Consider the following 22,596-nt stretch of genomic DNA (forward strand, 5'->3'; position numbering starts at 1 on the left):
CTCCTGATTTGGAGACCTGTGTTTTCACAGGTATATATCTTAACCTTCTGTGCCTAAATTTTCCTATTGTAAAATGTGGGTAACAATAATATCTAATTCACAGGATTATTGTAAAAATTAAATTAGATATTATACATACAAGGCTTAGAACAGTGCTAGGTATGAATTAAGCACTCAATAAATGTTAGCTACATGTAGCCATAAAAATAAACCTGAGAAATTCAACAATAACTCTCTTCTGAAGATTATTATAAGTGTGAGCATATGAATGCTCTGAAAAGTACTTAAAGAAATTGGTTTAACCCAGTATTTCCCAAACCTAAATAGCTGATCATTTAATGACTCATTGAACTAGTTTTTCAGCAGAATATCCTATGAAAAGCCATCTTGACAATTTTTACTGATGCCAAAACCAAGTTGAGTGGATGGGTATTAGACCAATACAATCAGTAGTTATAAGAAAAAAGGATCCACCATCTTTTCAAAAAGAACTTCATTCTCACTGTAAGAAAGTAATTACTTGATCACATTGGAAGAGAACTATGTGACAAGATGTATGAATTCAAGGGCTAGCTGCATGAACTGAGACAGGCAAACCCAAAAAATGAACTTTGAAGCACTCTTAAGAAACCAATTATATCCCAATTTAGCAGTTATCTGTTGCTGAACACTTGAATGACCCTTCATTTACACTACTGCTATACCCTAATTACTTATCAACACTTATCAACTACTTATCTACACCTTACAGAGAAGGGAAGGCTGATGACCCTGCCTTCAGCAATATAGCAAAGCTTCTAGAGATCATTTAAGACAGATAGCTGGCCTCTATGATCAAACTCAAAAAAATAACTCCTTGAATTGAACACTCAATAGTTCTAGGCATTTCATATTACTAATCCTCACAAAAATTTCCCAGTGGGCATTATAACTTTATACATAAAGTAACTAAAGCTGCAAAGCAGTTGAGTTATATAATTAAGAATCTGGTAACAGATTCATCCAGATCTATGAGATTTCAAAACGAGTGCTTTTTTTTTTTTTTTTTTTTTGGTACTAAGTTGGCTACTTATACAATGATTATCAACTGTTCCTTCTTGATTTTTTTTTAATCATCTTTTCCTCCTATATTGTTATCTCTTTTCCTATGACACTGACTCATAAGATCCTTAAAGAAATGGAATGAAAGTCTTCTCAGGGAAGATTCTGAGAAAGCAAATTCTTATGGATTGGTACTCTCTTAAGCTAGTCCTTGGTGGGAGTGGCTTCTTTTCTTTTCTAGAAATCCAGAAAAGACTGGTGTGGCAGCTTTGAAACACTAACTTCGAGAAGCTTGCAGTGGAGACTGAGTGCCAAGTTGCTTCAGTCATGTCCCAGTCTTTTGTGACCCCATGGACTGTAGCCCATCAGGCTCCTCTGTCCATGGGATTCTCCAGGCAAGAATACTGGAGTGGGGTTGCCATGCCCTCCTCCAGAAGATCTTCCCAACTCAGAGATGGAACCCATGTCTCATGTCTCCTTCCTTGGCAGGTGGGTTCTTTACCACTAGCGCCACCTGGGAAGCCTTGCAGTGGGGTCTTAAAAAAGGAACAAATTGGAGTTTGGAAGCTGGGAATTGGTCTAAGGCCTTAAATTTTTGGAGGTGTTAGTTTTCTAATAAACTCAAGCTTCCCTGGAAAGTTTCTTCCTCACATTTGGTGGCTAGGGGCTAATATTTCTGCAGCTATAGGAACTCAACTTCCATAAGTTAATGGCAAAGTCGGATTCAGTTTAGTTCAGTTCAGTCGCTCAGTCATGTTCAACTCTTTGCGACCCCATGGACTGCAGCATACCAGGCCTCCCTGTCCATCACCAACTCCCAGAGTTTACCCAAACTCATGTCCATTGAGTCGGTGATGCCATCCAACCATCTCATCCTCTGTCGTCCCCTACTCATCCTCCCCTCATTCTTTCCCAGCATCAAGGTCTTTTCAAATGAGTCAGCTCTTTGCATCCGGTGGCCAAAGTATTGGAGTTTCAGCTTCAACATCAGTCCTTCCAGTGAACACCTAGGACTGATCTCCTTTAGGATGGACTGGCTGGATCTCCTTGAAGTCCAAGGGACCCTCAAGAGTCTTCTCCAACACCACAGTTCAAAAGCATCAATTCTTCAGCATTCAGCTTTCTTTACAGTTCAATTCTCACATTCATATATGACTACTAGAAAAACCATAGCCTTGACTAGACGGACCTTTGTTGGCAAAGCAATGTCTCTGCTTTTTAATATGCTGTCTAGGTTGGTCATAACTTTCCTTCCTAGTTATATGGAATTCTGCTTCACCACCAATATTTTAAGAAATGCATCTGTTTCTAAAGATAGCTGAGGGACAGCTATGCAGTGGAGAAAAATAATCCACTGATTCTGTCATCATCAGGGTCTATTACTTAGAAATAAAGTTAACAGCAGTCAACATTAAGGCCAAGTCAGTGTTGTGCTAAGACAAATAGGAAATCAGAAACCGCCTTGTATTCCTTTTGTTTCCAAATAACCTTATTAGAATTAAATCCCAAATGTGCCCAAGATGGGCTGGAAGGATTTACAGTCTACAAGTGTCTAATGATTAGAGATAAATTTGGGTATCATTAATATAGTACCTATGGGGAAATGTTCACTATTACTGGCTTTCATATTTGTTGTAAATTTGTATTAATGACTGTCAGTGGACTTGCTCAGTAATTGGACTATAACATTAATGAACTGATGTTGATTTACCATACCTGAGGCTGTAAAATTATAATTACAAATGGCTGTTGAAAGAGGTATCAAGTCAGAAATCATACACCGATAGTAGTACAAAGTGCATAAATAACTTGAAGATGTATCATGAATTTGGGATATAAGCCGAATGAAGAAACAAAGAAGATGCAGTCCCTTGGAGGCATTAAAACTTACCAGCTTTAGAAAGAGTTTTGCCTAGATAGAGCTGACACTCTTGGGACAGTAAATCAATATTTTGGGGTTGGCTCAAATTGGCAGTCCAGAACTAGAACAGATCGGGGGCAATGGAGGTGGTTAAACCATGTTATTGAGGGCCTGGCTTGCCGTACTGCCCCTCATAATGTAGGCTTCATCCTTAATAGACCCATTCAAGAGTAAGACAATTTCTAGCAACAAGTGTGTTTGTATTCTTTGGGGTTTCATATGCAGTTGGAAAGAATAGGTCAATTCCCACAACCTTTAAACAGAAGCACTGAACTTCCTGCCAATTAGGTCATAGCACCAGGGGGAATGCCATGGTGTGAATAAAACTCAGGCTTGGGATTTCCCTGGTGGGTCAATGGTTAAGAATTCACCTTCCAATGAAGGGGACATGGGTTTGATCCCCAGCCGGGCAACTAAAGCCTGCACACTGCTACAACTGACTCCACATGCTTTAGAACCTGCTCACTACAACTAGAGAAGCCTGTGTGCTGCAAAGAAGATTCCACATGCCACAAGTAAGACTCGACACAGCCAAAAACAAAAAGCACTCAGGCTTTAGTTTTCTGATTTACTGACCAAAATGACAAGAGAATGTCATTATCCTAGTAAGTTTTGATCAATCAAGTTTACTCCAAAAATAGGAAATTCAACCCCATGAAAAACCTATATCTACAGGTTGTTATTTTCAGTGAATATATTTCATAACATTGAAGATATCATTTCCTCAAAAAAGATATCATATCTTTTTATTCTTTAAGAATCAAGTAAATATATTTGCTATAAACACAAAGAAGGGAGTAGTGAGGGGTGAGTTTTTTATCTATACAGACATAATTAACATCTAAAGGATGGCTTTTACTATGTGACCTATAAATGAGAATGTTTATTCTGTCTCACAATAAGGCTGAAAGTGAAAGTGTTACTCATTCAGTTATGTCTGACTCTCTGTGATTCCAAGGATTATATATAGCCTGGCAGATTTTTCTGTCCATGGAATTCTCCAGGCAAGAATGCTGGAGTGGTAGCCATTCGTTTCTCCAGGAGATCTTCCCAAGCCAGTGATCAATCCCAGGTCTCTTACACTGCAGGCAGATTCTTTACCATCTGAACCAACAGGGAAGCCCATTCATTTACACATGCATACATATACATATACATAGAATTAGAGGTTTAAACATATGCAGATATCTCAAATGTCTTAAGTGACATTCTTTTAAGCTTTCTAAGTACCCACCAGTTGATTTTATAATTTAATAACAAATAATCACACCTCTAAAAAACAAAAAAAGTAAATTGATGTGGATATCCTATATTTCTGAGGATAATTACTTGAATCAGAGATGTCTGCTTAAATTAATTTACAAACAGTAGATAAGTAACTGGACACAGAAGACACTTATGGAGGATTTCACATATAATTCACATCAACGAACTTTTACACACCAGTTTGACTATATCATGATTAGCTGTTCTCTATATTTCAGTATATAAGATGAGAATTCAGAACAGATTGAAGATAATGACTTTCTTCTTAAGTTTTATCAGATTCTCAATATTGCCTATATGTCAATTGCCACATGGTTAAGTTGGTAAAACTGGGAGTTTAAAGAGGCTATGGTGGAGCCAGGTCTTGGCCAATGCTAGAAACAATCACCTAAGGGCAACATTTTCAGAAAAGTTTAGCACAAATACCCCTTGGGAATAACTATCCATGTCTCAACTGAACGCAATGAGAGAGAAATCAACACTGATCACCAAGTCCAACAAGTGGGGGTTGGGACACCTTGCTATTTGATTGAATGAAAATTGTGGAGAAGATAGAAAAGAAAGCAAATCTTGGCCAACAAACAAACAAAAAAGTGAGGCAACATGCCTAGTAGAATTTACAGGGAGCTACAAAGAATCTTAAAATAGTTTTCTTTATTATGCAATTAAACCTGAACTGTGTTAGATATTATTAAAGAACCTTAGGCTTAGTCATTAGGATGAATAATGAATTTCATCTTTCCTTTTTCATTTTGCCAGGTACTGAGGATAAAGTAATAAACAAACATATTACTTGATTGTATGCACTTAAAATTTAATGTGGGAGACAGTTCTTGAACACTATCACAAATATATTATTACCAACTGCAATAGGAGGTGTCAAAGAAAAGCTGAAAGCATCATAAGACTGTCTGACATAAGAATACAATTTAGATTTGGGGGATAATCCTTAGAAACAGTGGAATTTAAGCTGAATAAATAATAACTATTCAGATTTAGAACTGAAATAAAAGGCAATCTATGAAACTAAAGTTGCCTGTCTATGAAACTAAAGTTTCATAGCCTGTCTAAGGGCTCTTAAATGAAAAAGAGATTTAAGAACAATTTAACCAAGGGCATGGCATCATTCAGAAAAGGTGAGGTTTTTTTTCTCTGATTTGTTATCCCATGACATTCACTCTCTACTTTACATTAGCAGTCATATCAGTCTGTATTTAGGTGCCTCATCTATTATAAACAACTGATCAACGTATTTGAAGTTTAAAAAAAGATTGCCCTTGCAAAGTCTGTGACATTATTAGACTAGATGGGGGAAATTAGTAGGTGCTCTGACGAACTTGTAATACAAAGGGTACACTTAAGATGAATTTCAAATTTGCTTGACATGTATCTTTAAAAAAGTTTCTAACTCTGTCCACTATTAAGGCTTAGAATCAATGGTCAACTGAGAAAACTCTTGACACCTGGAATATGGTCTTTACCATTTCCATAAATGGAATTGGGGAACTTTAGAGAAATAGCTGGGGTAGAAAATGTACAAGATAGACCTGGAGCACATCTAAACCAGAAACAAAAAAAATTTTCAAAAGTAATGCTGCTCATGCCAAAGAACTCAGAATCTTCCTATGGCTAAAGATGGGGAAATCGAACATAATAACTGCAATGATTGAAACACATTGAGTATTTTACAATCCTTGAATTCAAAATAACAAAAAAGGAAGAAAACTCTGTCTTTTTTCCCTTTAGAGAAGAATGATAGTGAATCTACTTGTTAGTTCAGAAACTCGTAAAAAAATAAATGTGGGGATGGATAGGGAGGATGAATCAAATATTTAACCTATCCCATGTATATGAACTATACCTTGGGGTAGCCAAATAATTAAACGATGCTTCTCTTTCTAAATTGGGATAAGTAAGACTGCCAGAGCTTTAAGTATAAATAGGATATTAACACATACGGTAATAACAATTACATTCAAGAATTAGCGAATCCTTTATTCTGTATAGGGCTCTGTACTTAACATTTTGCATATATCATGTAATTCAAGCTTCACAGAATTTTGTCCCAATGTTAGGTATTACTCCCATTATAAAATAAAAAAACTGCCATTTAAAGAATGTGTCATATATCTACAAAGCACTTGAATTATGAATTAAATCTGTAAACCCAAGTTATCTAACTCAGTGGCCTGCTTTCTTAACTATATTGACCAAGAATGATAGAAACAAGTTAAAGAGGTTATAAGAGAAAAAAAAAGGAGTATCTAATATGCTTTTGGCAGATTGTGAAGCTTCCAGGAAGAAGAGATATCTCAGTTAAGATATGATGGATAGTGGTATTTACATATAAATGAGTACAGTGAGAGAGACCACAGGAGGAACTTACCAGGCAAAAGGAACATCTTGAATTAAAGCCAGCATGCCTGAGAGAGGACGATGTATCTTTTAGTTATCGTTATGCAACAAACCATCCTAAAACTTAGTAGTATAAAGTAGTACACAATTATTTCTTAGGCATATGTGGCGTTCATTCAATCAATGCCACACAGTTCTTACATTGGCAAGGATTGTTTGTGTATCTGTGGATTAACTAGGGTCTCTGTTCTACATACCTCTCACCCTCCACTGGGGACAATGTCCTTCTCTTGGAAAGGTCAGAAGAGTAAGAAGGTAAACAGAAGCAAGATACTTTTCTTCAAATATATATATATATATATATATATATATATATATATATATATTCCTTTATTTATTTAGCTGTGCCAGGTCTTAGTTGTGGCACATGGATCTTTGATGTCCAGTGTAGAAGGTGGGATCTTTAATGGTGGCATGTGGGATCTAGTTCCCTGACCAGGGATTGAACCCAGGCCCCCTGAATTGGGAGTGTGGAGTCTTAGCCACTGGACCACCAGGGAAGTCCCAAGCAAGCTTTTTGAAAACTAACATTAGGAATACTAGGTAACTGTCTCTTGCTCACTCTATTCCCCAAAGTTAGTCAGAAGACCAGACAGTGCTGGAGATTTCAGAACTCAACCCAGTAACCAGGTACACAAAAAAGCAGATAAGTAATTGGGGCCACCACTGATGCAAATATACCACACAAAGCCAGGCGCTGCAAATGGCACGTAACATCTGACAGTAGAGAGCCTTAAGGGCTTAGATGCAAAACAAATCTAGAATTTAGCCCAGTGTCTATTTTAGCATCATTTGTAGGGAAAGCTATGAGTGAAATATGGATGCTATTGTACCAGGGCTATTTCCTCTTTGTAACCTCCAGAATCCTTCTTTTCTCTCTCATCTTTAAAGTGTTATTTTGAAAGGCAATACTTCAAGTTTGTTAAGTTCTCCAGAGACCAGAGAATTTCTATGGTACAGGACTACTAACAGACTTGACTATGCCATGCTAATCAGCCCTTCGGTCAACACGCTGTCACAGACACTCAGTGTGTACTTCATGGATGGAAAGAGGAAACAACATTACCTATTCCAACAGCATGCATAGTATGCCCGAAATCAGAAACTGTCAGACTCTTTCAATACAGCCAGCTCCCTTACCTCACACTCGCTTTAAAAATGGGAACATACTCTCTTTTATGACTTTGCTGTATCTCTTCGATGAATCTCAATTACAGTACCTATGAGCTGCTGCTGCTGCTGCTAAGTCGCTTCAGTTGTGTCCGATTCTATGTGACCCCAGAGATGGCAGCCCACCAGGCTCCCCGTCCCTGGGATTTTCCAGGCAAGAACACTGGAGGGGGTTGCCATTTCCTTCTCCAATACATGAAAGTGAAAAGTGAAAGTGAAGTCGCTGGAGTCCTGTCCGACTCTTAGCGACCCCATGGATTGCAGCCCATCAGCCTCCTCCGTCCATGGGGTTTTCCAGGCAAGAGTACTAGAGTGGGGTTGCTATACCCAAAATGTGAATTTGCTCTCTCTCCAGCTGTCACAGAGGAAATTAGCTTAGAGATTAGCAGTGGTTTAAAGCATAAAATAAGAAAGAAAGACACGGTCAAGTGTCATTCTCTGGAAGAAAATTTCTTTCTTTTTTTTTTTTTTCCTAAGTTAGAGCCATGTTTTAAAATCTGGAAATTCTAAAGTTGTCTTTTCACACATGGTTGAGTTTTTTTTTTTTTTAATTTTTTAAAAATTTTCTTCTCCTAATGATGTTAAAGTCTCCAGATATAAATAGGATCCCTTTTAAAAAATCACTCACTTAAAATCTTTCCCTGTTTCTTCTACAGGGATCATTACACTCAGGTTGATTCTGTGACATCTCATCATCATTATCTGTGGTTTGGGGATGTAGAGAATGTCTCCAATGCATGGAATTTCCTTAGCTAATCATATCAGAAATGATTTCATGTCATTGTTTTTGAGAGTAATGTGAACACAGACATATAGTTCATTTCAGTTCAGTTCAGTCGCTCAGTCATGTCCGACTCTTTGCAACCCCATGAATCACAGCACGCCAGGCCTCCCTGTCCATCAGCATCTCCCGGAGTTCACTCAAACTCACGTCTATTCAGTCAGTGATGCCATCCAGCCATCTCATCCTCTGTTGTCCCCTTTTCCTCCTGCCCCCAATCTGTCCCAGCATCAGAGTCTTTTCCAATGAGTCAACTCTTCGCATGAGGTGGCCAAAGTACTGGAGTTTCAGCATCAGCATCAGTCCTTCCAAAGAACACCCAGGGCTGATCTCCTTCAGAATGGACTGGTTGGATCTCCTTGCAGTCCAAGGGACTCTCAAGAGTCTTCTCCAACACCACAGTTCAAAAGCATCAATTCTTCGGTGCTCAGCTGTCTTCACAGCCCAACTCTCACATCCATACATGACCACAGGAAAAACCATAGCCTTGACTAAATGGACCTTTGTTGGCAAAGTAATGTCTCTGCTTTTCAATATGCTATCTACGTTGGTCATAACTTTCCTTCCAAGGAGTAAGCATCTTTTAATTTCATGGGTTCAGTCACCATCTACAGTGATTTTGGAGCCCAAAAGATAAAGTCTGACACTGTTTCCACTGTTTCCCCATCTATTTCCCATGAAGTGATGGGACCAGATGCCATGATCTTCGTTTTCTGAATCTGACATATAGAATTGGATTCAAAAAACTGGTTACTTCAAAGTTACAAGAAAATATAAAAACATATAAATAAGAAAAAATATAACAGTGGCTAGAAGACATCTTCAACTAAATAACTCAAATAACAAAGATGCATAAGCAAAAAAAATATATATATATTCAAAACATATCAAAAACTCTTAGAAACTTATTTAGACCAATAAACTGCACAGACAATCTCAACTCATTAAACATGTTCTTTTCATTTATCATCTTTAGGCATGCTATATATTCTGCACCCTTGCCTTTTTCTTCCCCCAAGCTTCATATGTCTTCTAAGACTCTTGATTTATAGGTATCTACTCCATCCCTTTCCTTTCCTTAGAATTTATCTGTTAATGAACCCAAGTCATTTAACTAGTATTTTCTCACAGTCTGGACTTTGCCATCTGTACCATTATGGTGCAGATCAAGTTTTTCTGTCTTTTGCACTTCTTGAAAATTGGCAGGTGTATCAAGGGACTTAATCAGAGTTACTTCAGAAAGATTATAGGTAGCCACTCTGGGAAATAGTTCTGCTGTTCCTCAGTAAAGTTAAACAGAGTATCCATATGACCCAGTATTCCCATTCCTATGTATATACTCAAAAGAATGAAAAACATATAACATTTATAGCAAATTATTCATAACAGCCAAAAAAGTAGAAACAAACCAATATCCATCAACTGATGAATGGATAAACCAAATTCAGTATATAGTGGAATAATATTCAACAACAAAAAAGAACAGAGTACAAATAAATACTATAAAATGGATAAATTTAGAAAACATTTATGCTAAATGAAAAAAGTCAGTAACTAAAACCACATGTTGTATGATTTCATTTAAATTAAATGTCCAAAACAATTAAATCTCTTGGAGCAGAATACAGATTACTGACTGCAAGCAGTTGGGGAAGGAATGAGAAATGAGTGCTTATGGATAGTAACTTCCTTCTTAGGGTGATAAAATGTTCTGGAATGAGAATATTACAATGATTCACAACTTCACAAATATAATAAAGACCACTAAATTATACATTTTAAAAGGATGTAATTTTTTGGTATGTGGATTATATCTGTTTTAAAAGATTTCAGATCATATGAAAGCAGGTACATAATTGGGGTACCTCTTATGTAATGTGAGTGTCAGCTGATGCTCAAAATCTAAATCTAATAATTCACTGAGGAATGCAAAGTACTGATATTCTAATTCTTTTTTTTCATAACAGGGATATTTTATTTAAAAATTCTTCTCATCTTGTATTTGGTTAGCCAATGATAAACTTTTCATACAAAAAGTAGAATAAATCCTTAATTATTTCTATTTTCCAACTTTAAAGATAAATACCTGATTTTTTATCATCCTTTGAAAGAAGTTAATTCACATATGCATGCATGCACACACGCGCATACACACACACTAACTATGAATTCACGAGTTGAAATAGACTGAATATGTTTTGATCGGCTGCAATATTACCCTTCTTAAAGCCCAAACAATCCAATCTTTGGTCAGGGGGAGCCTTTACCAACACGCTCCCAAGTACATTTGACATAACTCTGGTAGTTTTTAATACTTTCCTCATTCATCTTGTATATTTCCTGCTTGAGACCTGGAATTAGCTATTTCCCCAACAAGTCTTGGTTTCTTAGAGCAAGAAGTGGTACTCTAAAAATCACAGTCTGGACCCTTAATATGCTTAATGTTACTGGGTTAATCAAGGTTTCAGATCTCTTTCAGAATCAAATAAGATAAAGGCATATAAAGACATGTCTTTATATATACATATGTGCATGCATGCTAAGTCACTTCACTCCTTGTGACCCTATGAACTATAGCCTACCAGGCCCCTCTGTCCATGGGATTCTCCAGGCAATAATACTGGAGTGGATTGCCATGCACTCTTCCAGGGGATCTTCCCAACCCAGGTATCTAACCCATGTCTCCTGCATTGGCAGGCAGATTCTTTACTACTAAGCTACCAGGAAACCCCATGTATGTGTGTATGTATATGTGTGTATATATATAATATAAAAGATATGTTCTATCATTAACTGCAAAATATATATTGAGTTGATGTAATGGTTTCTATTGTTCAGTCACTAAGTTGTGTCTGACTGTTTGCCACCCCATGGACTGCAAGACACCAGGCCCCTCTGTCCTCCATTATCTCCTGGAGTGTGCTCAAATTCATGTCCACTGAACTGGTGATGTTATCTAACTATCTAATCCTCTGTCATCCCTTTCTCCTTTAGCCTTCAATATTTCCCATCAAGAAGGTCTTATCCAAACACCTCTATTTAAAACACAAAGCTACAATATCTTACTATATCTCTTATATTATACATCTATTGCTCCTTTCTTCATACATCTATTGCTCCTTTCTTCTACACTGGTAATGAAGACAAGTTTTTTCACATTACACACATAATCGGTGAGGATGAGGTTCTGGAGGAGGCCTTGTCAACTGGGGGACTTGACCTCATCTTCGTGCCAGGTCTCGGGTTCGACAAACAGAGCAACCGTTTGGGATGGGGCAAGGGCTACTATGACACCTACCTGAAGCGCTGTCTGCAGTCCCAGGACGTGAAACCCTACACCCTGGCCTTGGCTTTCAAAGAGCAGATCTGCCTCCAGGTCCCGGTGGATGAGAACGATGTGAGGGTAGACGAAGTGCTTTACGAAGACTCCTGAGCACCTTTGGCTCTGACGACCGCAGCTGAATAATCAAGGTTTTGTGCCAGAAAAAAGTCGAATATGTGTATTTTCTCTTTGTCAGAAATTAGTGGAAATTGCACACTAATGTGAATATGGGCTGTATTGTTTTCGATGTAAGATACACCTAACATGAAACCAGGTTTTAAAATCAATAGCCGTGTGTGTAATAGGACATTGATTAAAATGGAGACTACCACCATGTGATTTTAAATTTAACTTTCTGGCCTTAATGTCCCAGGTTGGTCTCTCTGCTTTGTGGTGGTGGTGGTTTAGTTGCTCAGTCGAGCCTGACTCTTGGTGACCCCATGGACTATAGCCTGCCAGGCTCCCCTGTCTATGGGATTCTCCAGGCAAGAATACTGGGGTGGATTGCCATTACCTCCTCTCAACCCAGGGATTGAACCCAGGTCTCTCACGTTGCAGGCAGATTTTTTTTTTTTACCATTTGAGCCATTAGGGAATCCCTGGTTCTGCTTTGAAGTGTAAGTTGAACATTCATGAGGCGCTGTGCTCTAACTCAGAGTGTGAGGGGAAAGGAAACTTATGGGGAATGGACACTGTCATGAAGTCCTGTCAGGGGTCTGAGTCAGTCTGGCAGGCACACAGAGACCCAGCAATTACTAAATGATTTGGAGTTTGCTTTGCATTCAAAGTTCCCCAAGAATATTCTCCACTTTTATCATGGCTTCACTTACTGGAAATTATGTCTGATGCTTTCTAACATTTGATGGACAACAGACTAAAACCTTTTATGATTTAAATATTTAAATCTGGCTAATGTGTTCCCATCTCTGCTGTTCCGGGTGTCAGTCACTGATGAATTTAAGATCTGGTGTCTTAAAAGGACGCATTTGAATCAGTTCTAATGAGATGGATGAAACTAGAGCCTATTATACAGAGTGAAGTAAGTCAGAAAGAAAAACACCAATAGAGTATATTAACGCATATAGATGGAATTTAGAAAGATAGTAACGATGACGCTATATGCGAGACCGCAAAACAGACACAGATATAAAGAACAGACTTCTGGACTCTGAGAGAAGGTGAGGTGGAATGATTTGAGAGAATAGCATTGAAACATGTATATCACAATCTGTGAAATAGATGACCAGTCCAAGTTCGATGCATGAAACAGGGCACTTGAAGTCGGTGCACTGGGACAGCACTGAGGGATAGAATGGGAGGGAGGTGGGAGGGGGTTCAGGATGGGGGACATATGTACACCCATGGGTGATTCATGTCAATGTATGGCAGAAACCACCACAATATTATAAAGTAATTAGCCTCCAATTAAATAAGTAGATTAAAAATAATAATAATAATAATAAATAATAAAATACGATGTTAATATCACTGATGCCAATCAAGTTCCTAGGAAAAATTAAAACCATTTTCTATATGCAGTCCCCAATCTCCTCCTCATTCATTTGTGATTTGCCATATATACATTGCCTGATAACTTTAGAAAAAATAGAAACATTTAGGAAAATCCTGATACAAATCCTTGTATCATTTCCTTAATGCCTTCTACCTTATTATTAAATAGCACGTTGCACTAAAAACTCTTTGTGGACATATATTTCCAGCATATTTGATCATTTGTAAGGAAGTTACTTTGCTCCTTATTATCTTTTTCTTATTACAATAACCTTGAATGATATTTGGGCTTCCGTGGTGGCTCAGCTGGTAAAGAATCTGCCTGCAGTGCGGGAGACCTGGGTTCGATCCCTGGGTTGGGAAGATCCCCTGGCGAAGGGAGCAGCTACCCACTCCAGTATTCTGGCCTGGAGAATTCAATGGACTACATAGTCCACGGAGTCAGACATGACTAAGCAACTTTCACTGAATGGTATTTGGCTTCAAAATAGTTTTTGTTATATATTTTTGTGTGAAACTTGTTGACGTGAAACTTTCTAAGGAGGCACAGCTCAGGGCATCATTACTAAAGTCACAGAGCTTGCTCATCTATTGTATGTACACTGTGTTCAAAAATATGGCAGCTCACTTTTCGGGATTTCCCGGCTCTGATCTAGAGTTTCTCTATTCTTTTCTCTATTGTGGCTATCCTGCTCAATTTAGATCCCATCATAGTAGCTTCTCTTTAGTTTGAGGTCCTATCCTGGATAGGAACCCTGGAAGGTAAGTTCGGAAGATCCATGAGTGCTCTAGGTTCTTCTGTCCTTTATATTTATCCTTTACACAAGAGGACAAAACCCTCTTGGTGTCAGCTGCTGTTCACATGTTGACCCTCCTGCATACAGCTGGCTCTTTGGGGGTTCTCTGTTCTTTGGGTTCTCATGATTGTTAGACACCACATGGCTTCTCTCTGCCCCATGACCACCATGTACATCCTGTAGCTATTTATGGCTATCCCCACTCATGTGTATTTTGAAATGTGTGAGATGCCTTTCATCTGGTCTTCTTGTTACAAACAGTGTTATGGGTTTTCGGTTTTGCTATATATTGCAGCAATCTGGCTTTATGTGGGGAGTTAGAGAGTTTCAGCAAAAGATGTCCCCTTTGACACCATTTTTCAAGAATGCTGCTCATTGGTTTCTGAAATAATCAGACTTGTTTGAAAATGAGTTTTACATATGCAAAAATAATTACTTAGAAATAATAGGAAAGCTAAATTTCTTCAGTGATGCATGTTACAAATTTCCTTGACCAAAACTTTTCAAACACACTTGAAATTTTAAACGCTCTCTATAGAAGGACAACAGTTACTTGAGTTTCTACTGATAACATAAATATCACAATCTACTGCACAATACCCCACACAGTGATATCAGAAAAACTACTTGGGGGCTTCCATGGTGGCTCAGTGGTTAAGAGTGCAAGGCAACGGACACCAGTTTGATCCCTGGTCCAGGAAGATCCCACATACTATAGAGCAACAAAGCCTATACACCACAGCTATTGAAACTATGCTCCAGATTCCAGGAGACTCAACTACTCAGCCCATGTGCCACAAGGAGCCCACATGCCCTAGAGCCCGTGCTCTACAAGAACAGAAGCCACAGCCATGAGAAGCCAGCATGCTGAACTAGAGGGTAGACTCCACTCGCCACAGCTAGAGAGAGCCTGTGTATAGCCATAAAGACCTACCAGCAGCCATGAAAATAAAATAAATGAAGTATTTATTATGATAAAATAGAAATAAATAAATATTTTTAAAAAGAATTACTTGATGTGGTGGCATACCTGGAACCTATCCATCACAAGCGTGATCATGTTTCTTTCACTATGAAAAGAAATTAACAAAAAGTTTCAGAATACTCTTTTCACATTTCACAAATCATACAATTCTGCTCCAAAACAAACAGCTTTTTCTAAATTGGTGGTCCTATTTTGCGTCCTAGTTGCCTTCAGAGTTTTTGAAATTTGTTTGTGTACTTTATTTTTTTTTTATTTTTTATTTTTTTTTTTAATTTTAAAATCTTTAATTCTTACATGCGTTCCCAAACATGAACCCCCCTCCCACCACCCTCCCCATAACATCTCTCTGGGTCATCCCCATGCACCAGCCCCAAGCATGCTGTATCCTGCATCGGACATAGACTGGTGATTCGATTCTTACATGATAGTATACATGTTAAAATGCCATTCTCCCAAATCATCCCACCCTCTCCCTCTCCCTCTGAGTCCAAAAGTCCGTTATACACATCTGTGTCTTTTTTGCTGTCTTGCATACAGGGTCGTCATTGCCATCTTTCTAAATTCCATATATATGTGTTAGTATACTGTATTGGTGTTTTTCTTTCTGGCTTACTTCACTCTGTATAATCGGCTCCAGTTTCATCCATCTCATCAGAACTGATTCAAATGAATTCTTTTTTAATACTTTTTTATGTAGACCATTTTTAAAGTCTCGATTGAATATGTTAGAGCATCGGTTGTGTCTTATGTTTTGGTTTTTTGGCTGCAAGCCATGTGGGATCCTAGCTCCCTAATCAGGAATCAAATCCTTGACTCCTGCACTGGAACGCAAAGTCTTAGCCTCTGGACTGCCAGAGAAGTCCCTGTAGTTGGTTGTTTATTAGTCTTGGTAAAGAATGATTTTATTAAGTGAAATTTGAATCCAGTTTCACATTCTACAGTCATTTGTAAACTATCAGCAAAGCTGACAGAAGGCAAAAGATTGGTGTAGACATGGAGCTGATTCACTTCCCCAAATCTCAGTTTACACTTCTGTAAAATGGAGATGATGAAAATACATGAAATAATGAGCATTAGACTAAAAACAAAATTAAATAATGAACATAAGACTTTTTTAAAACATTAAGTCATGATGTAAAGCCAGTAATTTCTGTGAGTAGTACTCCTCCTCCTAAGTAATGGAATTTCATATATTTCACATGTATGCTAAACTCTTTTGAAGAAGGACTGATTTTCATAAATATGTTGTCATTTCTTCTGCAGCACCTGCTGATTCAAAATGAAATATTATTAATTCACCTGTTTCTAAAAATGTGTGTTTATTTCTATGGAAATCTCCATCAGGCATACAGGAAGCATTAGAAATATCAGAGTTGCCACAGCATGGGAATATGAGGACATTTTACATTCTGCCAATGTCATCATAAGAAGTTAACAGCCACGGTAGTAGCTGCAATTTAAGTAGAATTCTTTTACCATATTTTACTGTGAAATCTCCATCTTCCCACTATTTTCTATTTTCTACTGGAGTGTAAAGATAGGTTAAATGACTTTCTTTGATTTATGTTGAGTTCTCTTCTATCATGCTCCTGTTCATCTTGTCTAATCAGAGATCCACACAACCTATGCCTCTCTGTACACCCTCAGAAAAGATCTTCCTTCCAGATGCTGTACATATATTGTCAAGTTGTTCCAATGTAAAGACAGAGTCTATAAGAAGAATTTCTGGGCAAGTTATCACACAGTTTCAGGACTGAAACATGGAATAAAAAGCCATTAAGGGATATGGATTTAAGCAGTCTTCACACTCCCTCCAGGCCTGTGCACTCTTCCATGAGACAAATTGGACAGTGCTTTTCCTCTGTGGTAGCTCTGGAGGCTTGGATTGTTCAGAGGAAACACCTTCCTGGTTTGGTTTTGCGTGGCAGCTCAAAATGGCACAAAGCACCCCTTCTTTTAAACTCAGGTTCATGAACTCATGAAAAGGAACCTAGTGGATGAGTTTTACCCTCATTCAGAATCCAGTAAAATTAAACTCCCCAAATAGACCTATGTGGGGTTTGTTAGCAGTAAAATTTGAGAAAACAATGAAACTAAACCCCTCACCGTGCCAAATTCTTTTACTTTTCTCAGATTTAGGAGAGTCAGATGGATTACCTCACATAAGCAGACCATTTGAGTAAAAGTAACTTATATGTAGAGTACATCATGAGAAATACTGGGCTGGAAGAAGCACAAGCTGGAATCAAGACTGCCGGGAGAAATATCAATAACCGCAGATATGCAGATATCACCCTTATGGCAGAAAGTGAAGAGGAGCTAAAAGCCTCTTGATGAAAGTGAAAGAGGAGAGTGAAAAAGTTGGCTGAAAGCTCAACATTGAGAAAAGGAAGATCATGGCAACTCGTCTCATCACTTCATGGGAAATAGATGGGGAAACAGTGTCAGACATTTTTTGGGGGGGGTGCTCCAAAATCACTGCAGATGATGACTGCAGCCATGAAATTAAAAGACGCTTACTCCTTGGAAGAAAAGTTATGACCAACCTAGACAGCATATTCAAAAGCAGAGACATTACTTTGCTGGCTAAGGTCCGTCTAGTCAAGGCTATGGATTTTCCAGTGGTCACGTATAGATGTGAGAGTTGGACTGTGAAGAAGGTTGAGCACCGAAGAATTGATGCTTTTGAACTGTGGTGTTGGAGAAGACTCTTGAGAATCCCTTGGACTTCAAGGAGATCCAACCAGTCCATACTGAAGGAGATCAACCCTGGGATTTCTTTGGAAGGAATGATGCTAAAGCTGAAACTCCAGTACTTTGGCCACCTCATGCGAAGAGTTGACTCATTGGAAAAGACTTTGATACTGGGAGTGATTGGGGGCAGGAGGAGAAGGGGATGACAGAGGATGAGATGGCTGGATGGCATCACTGACTCGATGGACGTGAGTATGAGTGAACTCCGGGAGTTGGTGATGGACAGGGAGGCCTGGCGTACTGCAATTCATGGGGTCGCAAAGAGTTGGACACGATTGAGCGACTGAACTGAACTGAATTGAATCTTATTTTATATACAACAGACAAACATTGCATTGAATTCCTTCCATCTATTACACAAAATCTATGAGAAAGAAAAGAAAAGTTGAAATGAATTATATATATGTGTATATATATATATATATTTGGTCAGCATTCAGTAAATTATTACTAGTATTTTAACAATTTATCACTGACAGGACTGTGTGAGCAAATGGTATCATACTCTTTCAATAAAAAGTGCAAAGTGATCACAGAAAAGGTATGTTTTAACAAATTTGAACCACTGTTTTCCTACCAGAATTGTTTCAAATTCCCTTACAAACCATTTAGGCTTTGTCAACATAGAAGTTCTTTATTCTTTACTTTTAACAAAATGAAATTCTGTAGGAGATAGCGCCTATATTTTCTTTTTAAATTCAGAAAGACAACACATGCATCAAGTAGGAATTAGAAAGGTTTTCAACTGAGGTTAAAGCAAGTTACTTTGGCAGTTCATCTACTGTTCAGGATGATCTGCCCACAGATCTGACAGGATTGTGTTCCAGAACAAATTTCTTATACAAGCTCCAGGCAATGACCTTGTAAATTTTCCTTTGGTACAACCTCTGTGGCTTACACTACAAATCAGTCTCTAATCATTCCTTCATTCCTTAAGAGCAAAACATTATTATTCAGCTTTCCCTTGTATTGTCATTTTCATGTCTGGATCAGATAAGCTTGGATAAGATCTCCTTTCAGGAGTTTTGTAATGTTCAGTTTCCGACAAAAAGTGCATTCTCAGTAGAAAAAGCTCATAGCTGCCAAATGTAGATTTAAACTGTCTAACTGGCTTTATTACTTGAAAGTGTTTCTTAAATCCTTAAGGCAGTCTGAACCAATGCTGATGAAAAGCACTTGTGTCTGAAATTTAACCCTTTTGTATCAGGATTCTGAATACTAATTCATCTGTTTGGCTTGGGAGAGACTTAAAATTATCTAGTGCAAAAGTCTAGCTTTTATAAAACAGGAAAGTGAGTCTCTGAGATATAAAGGTCACAGAGGAAGGCAGATTCAGAGCCTGAATCTATGTGCCTCTGTAACACTGCCAATATTCAGAGACCATCGGCTGGGGTTGAAAGATGAGAATAAACAAGGTCAGGGGTCAGACTATCTTGACTTGAATCCTAGCTTTTCCATTCTCAAGCACCATGACGTGAGTCGTCTTGACTGTCTCAATCACTTTACATGTTACAGCACCAAGACACACAGATTAGAAATTTTAGATTACACTGTCCTAACTTCACATGATTAAGAAGCTCCTGCAGAGCCATTGGTCCCCAAATCATGCTGCTCTCTTGGCATAAATATTTTTTGAGAATCCATAGAAAAACTGAATTGCATTCATTCTTTTCTGCCCAATTTCTGTCCTTTTAGATATACTTGTGTTCATGCATGCTAAGTCCCTTGTGTCCAACTCTTTGCGACCCCACAGACTGTAGCCTTTCAGGCTCCTCTCTTCATAGGATTCTCCAGGCAAGAATATTGGAGTGGGTTGCCATGCCTTCCTCCAGAGGATCTTCCTGACCCAGGGATGGAACCCGCATCTCTTACATCTCATGCATTGGCAGGCGGGTTCTTTACGACAGTGAGAGAGCCACATCTTTACATTTCCAAGTTGTCTGAGGGTGCCTTATTGAAACCCCTAAATAAACAAAACCAGTATCTGTTTTCTAAGGATATCAGTAAAGCCTTAGATGAAACTATCACTAGTTGGCCCCTGGGCCTATCTTCAGTGGAAAGGTTTCAATTTTAATCTATGAAGATTGAATCTCACCTTCTGCCTTCACGAACTTTTTTTAAAATTTTTTAAAGTTTCAATACTCGTAGTTTTAATTAATAATTTTTAAAAGTTTTATTTTCTACCTTCTAATACTGTATGATTCAATTGCTTTTAGTAAAGTCACAGATTCATACAATCTTCACTTCAATCAAATTTAGAACATTTTTCATTACCCCAAAAAGAAACCTCACACTCTACAGCCATCTATCTATCCCCTAGCTCTGGGCTACAGCTAATACACCTTCTCTTTCTATCAATTTGCCATTCTGGATATTTCATGTGAATGGCATCATACAATATGTGGTCCTCTGTGACCGATTTCTTTCATTAGCATATTTTCAGGGTCACCTATGCTTAGCGTATATCAATAGGTATACTTTTTTTATTTAAATTTACAGTTTTCTTTTGCATAGTTCACTTCCCTTCAACACAATTATATGCACATATACACACATATACATATACACATATATGTACATATACAACTTCCAGGACAGCAGGAAGGCAATCGAGGCTTCAGGGGACAGTGTGAAGGCAAGCAAGGTGTCAGGGGACAGTGGAAAAGAAGTAGAAGCTTCAGAGGACAGCGATCAGGAGGTGGCAACAAAAGTAACAGATTCTAAAACAAAGGCCAGAAGTGGAGTTTTAATAAAGCATTTGGACAATAATTTTAGTTAGAGGATTTATTTGGCAAAAATAGAACTATGCTCAGCAACGTGGAACTGAACATTATTTTTCATACAAAGTTAAAACCACATTGTATTTCCTTCCTGACCACTTGCCCCATCCCCATCTCTTCGAGAGAGAAAAGCTTCATATAAATTATTTCCTCTGATTGATGACTGTCATTTATAATTTTATTGCTACTTTTGTCTTGGGTATTCCTTTGGAAAAGGTGTATGGATTCATTACATATTCTAATGTATTGTCTATAGATTATAAGATAAAATCAAGCATGGATCTGCTGATACTTTTTAAGTTGACCTGTGTTTATACATGTAATGTCTCTTAATAACAGCCTTCCCTGGTGGCTCAGATGGTAAAGACTCTCCTGCAATGCAGGATCCCTAGGTCGGGAAGATCCCTTGGACAAGGAAATGGCAACCCACTCCAGTAGTCTTCCCTGGAGAATTCCATGGACAGAGGAGCCTGGCAGGCTACAGTCCATGGGGTTGCAAAGAGCCAGGCATGACTGAGCAACTATCACTCACACACATATATATACACACACACATAGATATCAGTTTTTCAATTATAGAAGACATTTTAGCCGATTTATGCAGTTTTAAATCAATCTTTAATATTCTTATATGTTTTGTTAAGTGATAAATAGAGGGCAAGGGGATAAAAATATTTCACTACCAAAGGCAGGTGGTGCTGGTGACAGAATGGGGCAATTCTATGTAAAAAGAAAAATACATCTGCAGAGTGGAATGGGAAACAGCAGGTGCCAATGACTTCAGTGCCACATGTATCCTTATAATTCTAATTAGCTGTGCACAAGGTTCATTTGAGGAACAGGAGGAGATTGCGCTCTTCAACACCTGCGTGAACATCCCCTTCCATCAAATTATAGGATGCTTTCTTCCTGGAGTTTCATCTTTAACTGTATGTTTTCAATGTGCCACAGAAAAAAGCAAACCACTTATGTAAAATTGCTTTGATGTGGTGGTAGGTTAGAGAGATTTTTAAATTGCTACCAATTTTAAATTGCTGCCAATTTTTAAATTGGCTGTGCCTTAAATCAGTTTTTAGTAATTACTAATACCTAGTTTTATTTGACTTAATTCAAAAGTCTGTTTCCAAAATAAATAAAGAACTGATGAACCACTGTGTAAAGCTAATCTTCTGTTTTTTAATCTCCAGAGTCTGGAAACTGATTTGAGGGTATGGATTTTTTAAAAATAATGCTTCATTAATAGTACCATGGATATTTCAAACTGATTTATTAAAGTAAATTTAAAAAGAGTAAGCAAAACCAAAATAATCTGCAAGATATAAATATTTTATTCTATGATACCTACAACAAAGCATATTTTTCTTCATTGCTATTTTAATTTGAATGAATACAGAAAGAAAAATTAATAGTTCATATCCCTGGATTCATGTTGCACAGCATCTTATTTAACGTACATGTTCTTTAATTGAAAACCTGGCCTCTTTTCTTCTCATTGATACCTGAGACGTAAAGCTTTCAAGTATGTGACTATGATGTCCACCTCTCAAATGGACCTTGGCTTCCACTGCACTCTCCCACGGCATTTTTACAGCAAAGGCTAAAGAGTTTGGAAGCAGTTCATGCTTTACTGTCTGTGTAATATGAAGAAAGTCCATTCCCCTGGTGGATTTTTGCTAGGGCAGAGTGGAAAGATTTCTTAACATTCCAGTGGAAAGCATTCCTCTCATAATGAAACCATGTAAATTTCTTAAGAAATTTTTCTACATAAAGCCCAGGGAGGCTCAGTTCAGTTCAGTTGCTCAGTCCTATCCGACTCTTTGTGACCCCATGAATCGCAGACGCCAGGCCTCCC

General features: G+C 38.0%; 1 protein-coding gene across 1 annotated transcript in view; it reads left to right on the forward strand.

The window, feature by feature from the left end:
- The window catches only part of LOC101102845 (5-formyltetrahydrofolate cyclo-ligase-like), a 73,665-nt gene extending 61,415 nt beyond the window's left edge, over nucleotides 1–12,250 (forward strand). Inside the window, exon 2 of the mRNA XM_060402714.1 lies at nucleotides 11,738–12,250. Within this exon, the coding sequence (XP_060258697.1) occupies nucleotides 11,738–12,027 (290 nt within the window). The 3' untranslated portion in view covers nucleotides 12,028–12,250. The remainder of the gene's footprint in view (nucleotides 1–11,737) is intronic.
- The last annotated feature ends 10,346 nt before the right edge of the window (nucleotides 12,251–22,596 follow it).

The sequence above is a fragment of the Ovis aries genome, chromosome 19 (genome assembly GCF_016772045.2).
Source record: "Ovis aries strain OAR_USU_Benz2616 breed Rambouillet chromosome 19, ARS-UI_Ramb_v3.0, whole genome shotgun sequence".
Taxonomy (NCBI): domain Eukaryota; kingdom Metazoa; phylum Chordata; class Mammalia; order Artiodactyla; family Bovidae; genus Ovis; species Ovis aries.